Source organism: Tachyglossus aculeatus, chromosome 2 (assembly GCF_015852505.1).
Source record: "Tachyglossus aculeatus isolate mTacAcu1 chromosome 2, mTacAcu1.pri, whole genome shotgun sequence".
Taxonomy (NCBI): domain Eukaryota; kingdom Metazoa; phylum Chordata; class Mammalia; order Monotremata; family Tachyglossidae; genus Tachyglossus; species Tachyglossus aculeatus.
This window is the reverse complement of record NC_052067.1, coordinates 1973102-1986488: the sequence shown is the minus strand read 5'-3', so window position 1 is coordinate 1986488 and position 13387 is coordinate 1973102. Positions and strand designations below refer to the sequence as shown.

General features: G+C 49.0%; 1 protein-coding gene across 2 annotated transcripts in view; it reads right to left on the bottom strand.

Annotated features, from left to right (window-relative positions):
* Positions 1-11617, bottom strand: part of DYNC1I1 (dynein cytoplasmic 1 intermediate chain 1) — a 116686-nt gene extending 105069 nt beyond the window's left edge. For both annotated transcript variants that reach the window (XM_038766714.1, XM_038766721.1), the window contains exons 1-3: positions 11518-11617; positions 5898-6014; positions 822-936 (exon numbers count right to left, since the gene is read on the bottom strand). In XM_038766714.1, coding sequence (XP_038622642.1) covers positions 822-936; positions 5898-6005 — 223 coding nt within the window. In that variant the 5' untranslated portion in view covers positions 6006-6014; positions 11518-11617. The remainder of the gene's footprint in view (positions 1-821; positions 937-5897; positions 6015-11517) is intronic.
* Between the last annotated feature and the right edge of the window lie 1770 nt (positions 11618-13387).

Here is a 13387-nt window from a genome sequence, read left to right as displayed (position 1 = left end):
ATAAAAAGAATAGCAAATATGTACTAAACGTTTCCCAATGGCGGCCGAGCACTGTACTAAGTGCTTGGGAAAGGACAATGTAACAATAGAGGAGACACATTCCCTGCCCACAGCGAGCTTACAGTCTAGAGGGGGAGATAGACATTAATATAAATAAAGTACAGATACGTACTTAAGTGGTGTGAGGCGGGGGGGAGGCGTGAATTAAGGGAGCAAGTAGAGTGATGCAGAAGGGAAGCAGCGTGGCTCAGTGGAAAGAGCCCGGGCTTAGGAGTCATCATCATCATCATCATCATCATCATCAATCGTATTTATTGAGCGCTTACTGTGTGCAGAGCACTGCACTAAGCGCTTGGGAAGTACAAGTTGGCAACACACAGAGACAGTCCCTACCCAACAGTGGGCTCACAGTCTAAAAAGGGGAGACAGAGAACAAAACCAAACATACTAATAAAATCATCATCATCAATCGTATTTATTGAGTGCTTACTGTGTGCAGAACACTGTACTAAGCGCTCTTAGTATGCGTCTGTACATATTTATTACTCTAGTTATTTATTTTACTTGTACATATCTATTCTATTTATTTTATTTTGTTAGTACGTTTGGTTTTGTTCTCCGTCTCCCCCTTTTAGACTGTGAGCCCACTGGTGGGTAGGGACTGTCTCTATGTGTTGCCACCTTCCCAAGCGCTTAGTACAGTGCTCTGCACACAGTAAGTGCTCAATAAATACGATTGATTGATTGATTGATTGATTGACCCTTAGGGAGCCCGGGGACCACGAGGGACGGCCGGCACGGGGGATGCCCACGCGACCAACCTAGAGGCGGCTCGGATGAAATCCCGATGCTCTGCAGCAGAGCCTCAGTCTCCCTCCTCTTGCGGTCCAAATCCGAGTCCTCTTGGATGGGCTCCTTCTTTAGCTGGAGTTCCGCCTGTAGGGAAGAACGAGCCGATATCCACGGTCAGGCCCGGGGCCCGGCGGCGGGCACGGTACCCACGCGAGGCCGACGGGGCCGTGAACCATCGACTTGGCATCCCGGGAAGCGGGAGCTGGTGGGGTCCAGTGTGAGCCCGTTGTCGGGCAGGGACCATCTCTATATGTTGCCGATTTGTAATAATAATAATAATAAAGACACTTATTAAGCACTTACTATGTGCGAAGCACCGTCTCAAGCGCTGGGGAGGTAACAAGGTGACCAGGTTGTCCCACGTGGGGCTCACAGTCTTAATCCCCGTTTTCCAGATGAGGTCACTGAGGCCCAGGGAATAATAATAATAATGATAATGATGGCATTTATTAAGCGCTTACTATGTGCAAAGCACTGTTCTAAGCGCTGGGGAGTTTACAAGGTGATCAGGTTGTCCCACGGGGGGCTCACAGTCTTCATCCCCATTTTCCAGATGAGGTCACTGAGGCCCAGGGAATAATAATAATAATAATAATGGCATTTATTAAGCGCTTACTATGTGCAAAGCACTGTTCTAAGCGCTGGGGAGTTTACAAGGTGATCAGGTTGTCCCACGGGGGGCTCACAGTCTTCATCCCCATTTTCCAGATGAGGTCACTGAGGCCCAGGGAATAATAATAATAATAATAATAATAATGGCATTTATTAAGCGCTTACTATGTGCAAAGCACTGTTATAAGCGCTGGGGAGTTTACAAGGTGATCAGGTTGTCCCACGGGGGGCTCACAGTCTTCATCCCCATTTTCCAGATGAGGTCACTGAGGCCCAGGGAATAATAATAATAATAACGATGGCATTTATTAAGCGCTTACTATGTGCAAAGCACTGTTCTAAGCGCTGGGGAGTTTACAAGGTGATCAGGTTGTCCCACGGGGGGCTCACAGTCTTCATCCCCGTTTTACAGATGAGGGAACTGAGGCCCAGAGAAGTGAAGTGACTTGCCCAAAGTCACACAGCTGACAAGTGGCGGAGCCGGGGTTTGAACCCATGGCCTCTGAATCCAAAGCCCGGGCTCTTCCCACTGAGCCATGCTGCTTCTACAATAAAAAAAAACATGGTATTTGTTAAGCGCTTACTATGTGCCGGGCACTGTCCTAAGCGCTGGGGTAGATACAGGGTAATCGGGTCGGACACAGTCCACGCCAGGGAAGTGAAGTGACTTGCCCAAAGTCACCCAGCTGACAATTGGCGGAGCCGGGATTTGAACCCATGACCTCTGACTCCAAAGCCCGTGCTCTTTTTCACTGAGCCAGACTGCTTCTCACTTCCCAAGCGCTTAGTACAGTGCTCTGCATACAATAAGCGCTCAATAAATACGATTGAATGAATGAAAGGGTTGGGAGGAGGGAGACGGGTTCTAGACTCCGCTCGGACCCCAGCCTGCTGGGTTACCTTGGACAGGTCACCTCAACTAGGGCTGGGTGCTGACAGCTTTTTGGACACCTCAATGATAATAATAATCATACATATATATAATAATGATAATAATGGCATCTGTTAAGTGCTTACTATGTTCCAAGCACTGTTCTAAGCACTGGGGAGGGGGATACAAGGTCACCAGGTTATCCCACATGGGGCTCACAGTCAATCCCCATTTTACAGATGAGGTAACTGAGGCCCAGAGAAGTGAAGTGACTTGCCCAAAGTCACCCAGCTGACAAGTGGCAGAGCTGGGATTTGAACCCATGACCTCTGACTCTCAAGGCTGCGCTCTTTCCATAAATAATAATGGTATTTGTTAAGCGCTTACTATAGACTGTGAGCCAACTGTTGGGTAGGGACTGTCTCTATATGTTGCCAACTTGTACTTCCCAAGCGCTTAGTACAGTGCTCTGCACACAGTAAGCGCTCAATAAATACGATTGATGATGATGATGATGTGTGAAGCACTGTTCTAAGCACTGGGGAGGATACAAGGTGATCAGGTTGTCCCATGTGGGGCTTACAGGCTTAATCCCCATTTTACAGATGAGGTATATGAGGCACAGAGAAATTAAGTGGCTTGCCCAAGGTCACACAGCTGACAAGTGGCAGAGCCGGGATTAGAACCCATGACCTCTGACTCCCAAGCCCGGGCTCTTTCCACTGAGCCATGCTGCTTCTCAAAATGGTATTTGTTAAGCACTGACTATGTTCCAGGCACTGACTCCCTTCTAGACTGTGAGCCCACTGTTGGGTAGGGACCGTCTCTATATGTTGCCAACTTGTACTTCCCAAGCGCTTAGTACAGTGCTCTGCACACAGTAAGTGCTCAATAAATATGATTGATTGATTAATTGATTGTTCTAAGCGCTGGGGCTGCTACAAGGTAAACAGGTTGGACACAGTCCAGTTCCACGTGGGGCTCACAGTCTTAATCCCCATTTGGCAGATGAGGAAACTGAGGCCCAGAGACGTGAAGTGACTTGCCCAAAGTCACACAGCTGACAAGTGGCAGAGCCGGGATTCGAACCCAGGTTCTTCTGACTTTCAGGCTCGTGCTCTATCCACCGGACCATGCTGCTTCTCAATTAATAATAAATAATAACAATAATGATGGTATTTGCTAAGCACCTACTATGGGCCACGCACTGCTTTAAGCACCGAGGAAAATACAAGGTGATCAGGTTGTCCCACGTGGGGCTCACAGTCTTAATCCCCATTTGGCAGATGAGGAAACTGAGGCCCAGAGAAGTGAAGTGACTTGCCCAAAGTCACACAGCTGACAAGGGGTGGAGCCGGGATTAGAACCCATGACCTCTGACTCCCAAGTCCGTGCTCTTTCCACTGAGCCACGCTGCTTCAATAATAGTAGTAATGGTGGTATTTATGTATATATGTACAGTAGTACCTGTATATATGTATATATGTTTGTACATATTTATTACTCTATTTATTTATTGATTTTACTTGTACATATCTATTCTATTTATTTTATTTTGTTAGTATGTTTGGTTTTGTTCTCTGTCTCCCCCTTTTAGACTGTGAGCCCAATGTTGGGTAGGGACTGTCTCTATATGTTGCCAATTTGTACTTCCCTAGCGCTTAGTACAGTGCTCTGCACATAGTAAGCGCTCAATAAATACGATTGATGATGATGATGATGGTATTTGTGAAGCGCTTATTATGTGATAAACAGAAAGCTAGGTAGAGAGATGGACCTTAAGCTCATTGTGGGCAGGGAATGGGTCTGTTTACTGTTGCACTGTCCTCTCCCAAGCGCTCAATAAATACGATTGACTAAGAATAATAAGAGTCAGAGGTCGTGGGTTCTAATCCCGGCTCCACCACTTGTCATGTTAGACACAGACCCCGTCCCACGTGGGTCTCACCTTCTCAGAAGGAGGCAGAACAGGTATTTTGATGGTATTGCCACCTGTCTACTTATTCTGTTTTGTCGTCTGTCTTCCCCTTCTAGGCCGTGAGCCCATTGTTGGGTAGGGATTGTCTCTACCTGTTGCCAAATAGTACTTTCCAAGCACTTAGTACAGTGATCTGCACACAGTAAGCGCTCAATAAATACAATTGAATGAATGACCTCACCGTACCTCGTTCTCGCCTGTCCGGCCATCGACCCCCGGCCCACGTCATCCCCCGGGCCTGGAATGCCCCCAATCCCTCTGCCCATCCGCCAAGCTAGCTCTCTTCCTCCCTTCAAGGCCCTGCTGAGAGCTCACCTCCTCCAGGAGGCCTTCCCACACTCAGCCCCTTCCTTCCTCTCCCCCTCTTCCCCCTCCCCATCCCCCCATCTTACCTCCTTCCCTTCCCCACAGCACCTGTATATATGTATATATGTTTGTACAAATTTATTACTCTATTTATTTATTTTACTTGTACACATCTATTCTATTTATTTTATTTTGTTAGTATGTTTGGTTTTTTTTTTTTTTCTCTGTCTGCCCCTTTTAGACTGTGAGCCCAATGTTGGGTAGGGACTGTCTCTACATGTTCCCAATTTGTACTTCCCAAGCGCTTAGTACAGTGCTCTGCACATAGTAAGCGCTCAATAAGTATGATTGATTGATTGATTCCTCTCCCCCTCGTCCCCCTCTCGATCCCCCCCATCGTACCTCCTTCCCTTCCCCATAGCACCTGTATATATGTATATATGTTTGTACATATTTATTACTCTATTTATTTATTTATTTATTTTACTTGTACATAGCTATTCTATTTTATTTTGTTAGTATGTTTGGTTTTGTTCTCTGTCTCCCCCTTTTAGACTGTGAGCCCACTGTTGGGTAGGGACTGTCTCTATATGTTGCCAATTTGTACTTCCCAAGCGCTTAGTACAGTGCTCTGCACATAGTAAGCGCTCAATAAATACGATTGATGATGATGACTACTCTATTTATTTATTTATTTATTTTGCCTGTCCATAGCTATTCTATTTATTTTATTTTGTTAGTATGTTTGGTTTTGTTCTCCGTCTCCCCCTTTTAGACTGTGAGCCCACTGTTGGGTAGGGACTGTCTCTATATGTTGCCAATTTGTACTTCCCAAGCGCTTAGTACAGTGCTCTGCACATAGTAAGCGCTCAATAAATACGATTGATGATGATGATGATGATCACTCTATTTATTTATTTATTTTGCTTGTACATAGCTATTCTATTTATTTTATTTTGTTAGTATGTTTGGTTTTGTTCTCTGCCTCCCCCTTTCAGACTGTGAGCCCACTGTTGGGTAGGGACTGTCTCTATATGTTGCCAATTTGTACTTCCCAAGCGCCTAGTACAGTGCTCTGCACACAGTAAGCGCTCAATAAATACGATCGATGAGGATGAATGAATCAAATCCCCATTTCACAGAAGAAGGAACTGAGGCCCAGAGAGGTGAAATAACACGTCCAAGGAAAAACAGCAAGCAAGTGGCAGAGGCCGGATTAGAACCCGGGTCTTTGGACCCCCCCCCAAGCCAGACCGCCTGTCCCTCCCGGCTGCTCACCTCTTTCCTCTTCCTCTCCTCTTCCTTCCTCTTCTTCTCCTCCCGGATCTGAGCCAAGCGCTGCTTCTTGCGTTCCAGCTCGGCTTTTAGGTCGCTTTTGTCGGACATGGCTGCGTCCTGGACGGGAGGAGATGCGTGGCTGCCGGGGTCCCCGGGGGAAACTGAGTTCCCCATGCTGGGCGTCCCCAAAACCATGGGGCAGAACCCGTGGATGGCTTGGACCTAACCGGACCGTCGGAGACCAGATATGTCATTCACTCAGTCGTATTTATTGAGCGCTCACTGCGTGCAGGGCACTGTACTAAGCACATGCTATTTCTTAAGGACTTACTACATGCCAGGCGCTGGGGTCGATTCAATTAAATCGGGATGGACACGGTCCCTGTCCCACGTGGGGCTCTCACAGTCTTATCCCCCATTTTGCAGATGAGGGAGCTGAGGCACAGAACAATGCAGCGACTTGCCCAAGGTCACGCAGCTGATTAGAACCCAGGCCCTTTCTGAATCCCAAGCCCGGGCTCTAGCCATTTCTGGCGCGCGGAGACTGGAGACTGTAAGCACGGTGAGGGCAGGGAACGTGGTTTTTTTTTGTTGTTATAGCATTTATTAAGCGCTTACTATGTGCAAAGCACTGTTCTAAGCGCTGGGGAGGTTAACAAGGTGATCAGGTTGTCCCAAGGGGGGCTCATTTTTTGTTATAGCATTTATTAAGCGCTTACTATATGCAAAGCACTGTTCTAAGCGCTGGGGAGGTTAACAAGGTGATCAGGTTGGGGGGCTCATGGTCTTCATCCCCATTTTACAGATGAGGGAACCGAGGCCCAGAGAAGTGAAGTGACTTGCCCAAAGTCACGCAGCTGAAAAGTGGTGGAGCCGGGATTTGAACCCATGACCTCTGACTCCAAAGCCCGGGCTCTTAGTACAGTGCTAAGTGCTTAGTACAGTGCTAAGCACTTAGTACAGTGCTCTGCACACAATAAGCGCTCAATAAATACGATTGATTGATTGATTGATTGATTTGTTCTCTGTCTCCCGCTTCTAGACTGTGAGCCCACTGTTGGGTAGGGACCGTCTCTATATGTTGCCAAGTTGTACTTCCCAAGCGCTTAGTACAGTGCTCCGCACACAGTAAGCACTCAATAAATACGATTGATTGATTGATTGATTTCCACTGAGCCACGCTGAACAGTGCTTGGCACACAAGTAGAGAAGCAGCATGGCTTAGTGGAAAGAGTCCCTTCTAGACTGTGAGCCCACTGTTGGGGAGGGACCGTCTCTATATGTTGCCAACTTGGACTTCCCAAGCGCTTAGTACAGTGCTCTGCACACAGTAAGCGCTCAGTAAATACGATTGAATGAATGAATGAATGAATGAAGAGCACAGGCTTGGGAGTCAGAGGTCATGGGTTCTCATCCCAGCTCTGCCACTTGTCAGCTGTGTGACTTGGGGCAACTCTCTGTGCCTCAGTGACCACATCTGTAAAATGGGGATTAAGACTGCGAGTCCCACATAGGACAACCTGATCACCTTGTATCCCCCTCAGCACTTAGAACAGTGCTTGGCACAGAGTAAGCGCTTAACAAATACTAACAGTATTATTATTATTATTAGTTATAATAAGACTGTGAGCCCCCTGTGGGACAACCTGACCACCTTGTAACCTCCCCAGCGCTTAGAACAGTGCTTTGCACATAATAAATGCTTAATAAATGCCATTATTATTATTGTTTAATAAGCTTTAACAAATACCATCATTATTATTATTAACTCTGTTGTACCCTCCCAAGCATCATGGCCTAATGGATAGAGCTGACCTGAGGTTTTGGGTTTTTTTATGGTACTTGTTAAGCACTTACAAAGTGCCAAGAACTTTACTAAGCACTGGACTTCCAGCACTTGTCTGCTTTGTGACACTGGGCAAGTCACGTCACTTCTCTGTGCCTCAGTCCCCTCATCTGCAAAACGGGAATTAAGACTGTGAGCCCCATGTGGGACAGGGACTGAGTCCAACCTGATTATATTGCATCTACCTCAGTACTTAATACAGTTCCTGGAACATAGTAAGTGATCAACAAATACCATAAAAAAGTGCTTATTACAGTGCTCTGAGAAGCAGCCTGCTGTAGTGGATAGAGCACGGGCCTGGGTATCAGGAGGTCATGGGTTCCAATCCTGCATCCGCCATCTGTCCGCTGTGTTACCCTGGGTGAGTCCCTTCCCTTCTCTAGGCCTCAGTTCCCTCATCTGTAAAATGGGGATTAAGACTGTGAGCCAGCGTGGGACAACCTGATCACCTTGTATCTCCCCCAGTGCTTGGCACATAGTAAGCGCTTAACAAATGCCGTTATTATTATTATTGTATAGAGAAATGAAGTGGCCTGCCCGACGTCACACAGCAAAGTGGGATTAGAACCCAGGTCCTTCTGACTATATGTTGCCAACTTGTACTTCCCAAGCGCTTAGTACAGTGCTCTGCACACAGTAAGCGCTCAATAAATACAATTGATTGATTGATTGATTGATTGACTCCCGGCCTGGGCACTAGCCATTAGACCACACTGCTTCTCCTCCTTCACAAATGGGGAAGGGCAGTGGCCAAGGCTGGCTACTGTGGCTGCAGCAGGGGAGAAGGGGAGACATCTCCCACAACTCCAAGGTCTGGGATGTTTTTTCCCCTAGGAAAATTATTTCACTGGCCATCAAACAATCAATCCATCAATCCACAGTATTCATCAAACGCTTCCTGTGTGCAGAGCACTGCGCTAAGCACTGGGAGAGAGTGCAACACGTTTCCCGTCTACAGCGAGCTCACAGCCTATAACGTTCTTTGGACTATTTTAGTCCTTCAGATGGAGAGAGGGAAGGGCAGATTTCTGTGTCTTCAGCGGACTTCAAATATAATCTGCAGCTGGCAAAACCTTTAAGTAGTGATTGCGAAACAATCGTGCGCAATCCTTAGACCTACAAAAAAAAACCTGCATAATTTTTAAAAACTAGAAATACAAATAATGCAAAGATGACATCACTTGAAATAATGAAAAGTTAGCAGCGCAAACTGGAATGATTTGCGAAGACCGGAATGGTCATTGCCAGCACGGGACTGGATTCTATGTAAAGAAAAGCATCCAATCAATCAAACAATCAATCGTATTTATTGAGCGCTTACTGTGTGCAGAGCACTGTACTAAGCGCTTGGGAAGTACAAGTTGGCAACATATGGAGACGGTCCCTAATGTGCATGTAAAAAGTAAGCATGTGTTATGTGGGCTGCATTAAATATCTTGCCAGTCATTGCAATAATAACGTTGGCAGTTTTATACTATGCCAACCTATGCAAAAAAGCCACCTGGCTTGTCAATAATGATGATAAAAAAATTGAAAATCAATGTTGCAGGCCCATCTCCTCTGAGGCCTTCCCTGACTAAGCCTCCTTTCCTCTTCTTCCTCTCCCTTCTGCATCACTCCGACTTGCTCCCTTTATTCATGCCCCCTCCCAGCCCCACACCATTTATAATAATAATAATGATGGCATTTAAGTGCTTACTATGTGCAAAGCACTGTTATATTCCTATCTATCATTTACTGATTTTTATTCATGTCTGCCTCCCCCCTCTAGACTGTAAGCTTGTTGTGGGCAGGGAATGGGTCTGTTTATTGTTGTATTGTTCTCTCCCCAGTGCTTAGTCTGGTGCTCAGCACACAATAAGCACTAAATAAATGTGATCGAATGAATGAAGGAGTTAGAGATGGAGAGGGGAGAATCAGGAGGGTTGGTTGGTCTGTGCTGGGTCACTCGGGGAGAGTTGGGGATGGAGAGGGGATAATCAGGGGTGTTGAGTGGTCCATCCCTGCCCATGGGGGTGGGTGTCCAGGATAATAATAATAATAATGGCATTTATTAAGTGCTTACTATGTGCAGGGCACTGTTATAACAATAATAATAATAATAATAATAATAATGGCATTTATTAAGCGCTTACTATGTGCAAAGCACTGTTCTAAGCACTGGGGAGGTCACAAGGTGATCAGGTTGTCCCACGGGGGGCTCACAGTCTTCATCCCCATTTTACAGATGAGGTCACTGAGGCCCAGAGAAGCGAAGCGACTTATAAGTGCTGGGGTGGGATACCAGGTGATCAGGTTGTCCCACGGGGGGCTCACAGTCAATCCAAATTTTACAGATGAGGTAACTGAGGCCCAGAGAAGTTAAGTGACTTGCCCAAAGTCACACAGCTGACAGTTGGCGGAGTCGGAATTTGAACCCATGACCTCTGACTCCAAAGCCCGGGCTCTTTCCATTGAGCCACGCTAGAAATCAGTCTACAGTTCCCCAGGCCTCCTGGTTGTGGGCGAGGGTCTGGGAGTGGGGATGGGGGCTGTCTGGCAGGGAATATATCCGTTTATTGTTGCATTGTACTAGCCCCAGTGCTCTGCACACAGTCAGTGCTCAATTCATTCATTCAATCGTATTTATTGGGCGCTTACTGTGTGCAGAGCACTGTATGAACTGCTTGAGCACTGTACTAAGCGGAAGCTCAATACTACGATTGAATGAATGAGGCCTGGCTCCTGGGCTGGACCCATCCGTTCTGGCCAAGACTGCGGACCTGTGCCCGGGACGCAGTCTCAGTTACAGTCATCGATCAATCAATCAATCAATCAATCAATCACTCCATCAATCCAGAGCATTTATAGAGAGCTTCGGTCCGCTCAGCTCCGTGCTGGTCGCAGGCCTCACTGCACTTTCTCCGGGCCCCCCCAAATCGGGTGACGAGGGCGCCCAGCTACTCCAAGCCTTGGGGGCCACCAGGCCTCCCTCCAATGCCCCCCACCCAAGAGCAGGGTCTCGGCTGCTCCGACCCCGAGGCAGAGTCCAGGAGCAGGGAGGGCCCCCTGCCCCCTTCTCCAGCCCCCAGGGGCCTCGCCCAGGCCCGGGCCTTGGACACTGACAGATGCCCCCCCGCCCTCCCCTTTCCGGACAGGGGGCGGGGGGGATCTTTCCTGCTGGAAATGGGGGTCCCTCCCTCTCCCCCCTCCCCACCCCTTAATCCCTAGCCTCTGGGGGAGGGGAGGCAGGGCCAGGTTTGACTGCTTCTGTTTTGGGGGAGACTCTGGCGACTCCCCCACAGCTCAGATTCCTGGGTGGGGGGAGGGAGGGACACTTCCGAGTGACCTTCACCCCCCTCTTCCCTTCCCCCTCCCCCTCTTCTCCTTCCTCCTCCTCCTCCCTCATCTCCCTCTCCCCCATCACCCCCCTCCCCACTCCATCACCCCCATCGCCCCCTCCTCCCCTTCCCCCTCCCCCTCCCTCAGGCCCTGTCACCCCCGGCTCCCCCATCCCACCCCCCCCATCCCTTTCCCCATCCTCCCCCTTCCCCCATCTCTCCCCACCACCCCTCCAACCCTTTCCCCATCCTCCCCTTTCATCCAATCCCCCATCCTGCCGACCCCCATCCCCCCACATTCCCTCCGGCTCCCCCATCCCCCTCCTCCATCCCTTTCCCCATCCTCCCACTCCCCCCATCTCCCCATCCCTTTCCCCATCCTCCCACTCCCCTCATCCCATTCCCCATCCCCCGTCCCCCTTGTCCCCCTCCCCTGGCCCGGGGCAGTTTTTACCTCCGAGGGCGTTGCGGGGCTTTGCAGGGGGGTGGGAGGTGTGAGAGGCGGGGCCGTCCCCCCGGCCTGAGGATGCGGAGGATGCGGCGGGGAAAAGTGCTGGCTCACCCCGACACAGACGGACCCGCCCCCAGAGCAACGCCCCCAAAACAACGTTTCCATAGCCACGCCCCCATAGCCACGCCCCATAGCAACGCCCCCATAGCAACGCCCTCCGTAGCAACGCCCCCATAGCAACGCCCTCCGTAGCAACGCCCCCATAGCAACGCCCTCCGTAGCAACGCCCTCCGCAGCAACGCCCCCATAGCAACGCCCTCCGTAGCAACCCTCCCATAGTCACGCCCCCATAGCCACTCTCCCATAGCCACGCCCCCATAATAATAATAACAGCAATAACAATAATAATAATAATGGCATTTGTTAAGCGCTCGCTATGGGCTGGGGGAGACACAAAGTGACCAGGTTGTCCCACGGGGGGGCTCACAGTCTTCATCCCCATTTTACAGATGAGGTCACTGAGGGCCGGAGAAGTGAAGTAACTTGCCCAAAGTCAAACAGCTGACAATTGGCAGAGGCGGGATTTGAACCCATGACCTCTGACTCCAAAGCCCGGGTTCTTTCCACTGAGCCACGCTGCTTCTCTAGAACCCAGGTGTCCCCCTGCCTCCGGGCCCCTGGCCCCTCTGGGACTCCCGACGTGCCTCGATGGCTTGCATGGTCATCCTGGCTGTGGCCGGGGGCCCAGAATGAGCGGGTCCGGGAGCTGGCTGGCTAATACGTCCCCCACCCCTTGGTCTGGCCTCCCTGGCCTGGAAATCCCTCCCTCTTCATTCCTGACAGATCAATCAATCAATCAATCAATCGTATTTATTGAGCGCTTACTGTGTGCAGAGCACTGTACTAAGTGCTTGGGAAGTACAAGTTGGCAACACATAGAGACAGTCCCTACCCAACAGTGGGCTCTCAGTCTAAAAGGGGGAGACAGAGAACAAAACCAAACATACTAACAAAATAAAATAAATGGAAGACGGCGGAGCCCCGATGACTACTTTCCCCTCCTTCAAAGCCTTATTGAAGGTCATCTCCTCCAAGAGGCCTTCCCTGACGAAGCCCTCTTTTCCTCTTCTCCCCCTTCCTTCTGCGTCACCTTGACTTGTTCCCTTTCTTCATCCCCCGATCCCAGCCCCACAGAACTTATGTCCATATCCGTAATTTATTTATTTAAGTTAATGTCTGTCTCTCCCTCTAGACCCTGATCTCACTGTGGGCAGGGAATATGTCTGTTCTACTGTTCTACTGTACTCTCCTAACTGCTTATTACAGTGCTCCGTACACAGTAAGCGTAATAAATATCCATTCATTCAATCGTATTTTTTGAGCGCTTACAGTATGCAGAGCACCATACTAAGCGCTTGGAAAGTACAATTTGGTGACAAAAAGAGGCAATCCCCACCCAACAATGGGCTCACAGTCTAGAAAGTCTGTCAATACACATGAATGATTGATGATGGAGTGCTTATTGTGCGCAGAGCATTGTAGCAGCATGGCTCAGTGGAAAGAGCCCGGGCTTTGGAGTCAGAGGTGATGGGTTCAAATCCCAACTCTGCCAATTGTCAGCTGTGTGACTTTGGGCAAGTCACTTAACTTCTCTGGGCCTCGGTTACCTCATCTGTAAAATAGGGATTAAGACTGTGAGCCCCACGTGGGACAACCTGGTCACCTTGTATCCCCCCAGTGCTTAGAACACTGCTTTGTACATAGTAAGCGCTTAACAAACACCATCATCATTATTATTATTCCTCTGCCTAGGACCCCAGGGAGTCACTGGAAACCGATTATGGTGTCAAGGAAACAGAGTTGGACTTTGATC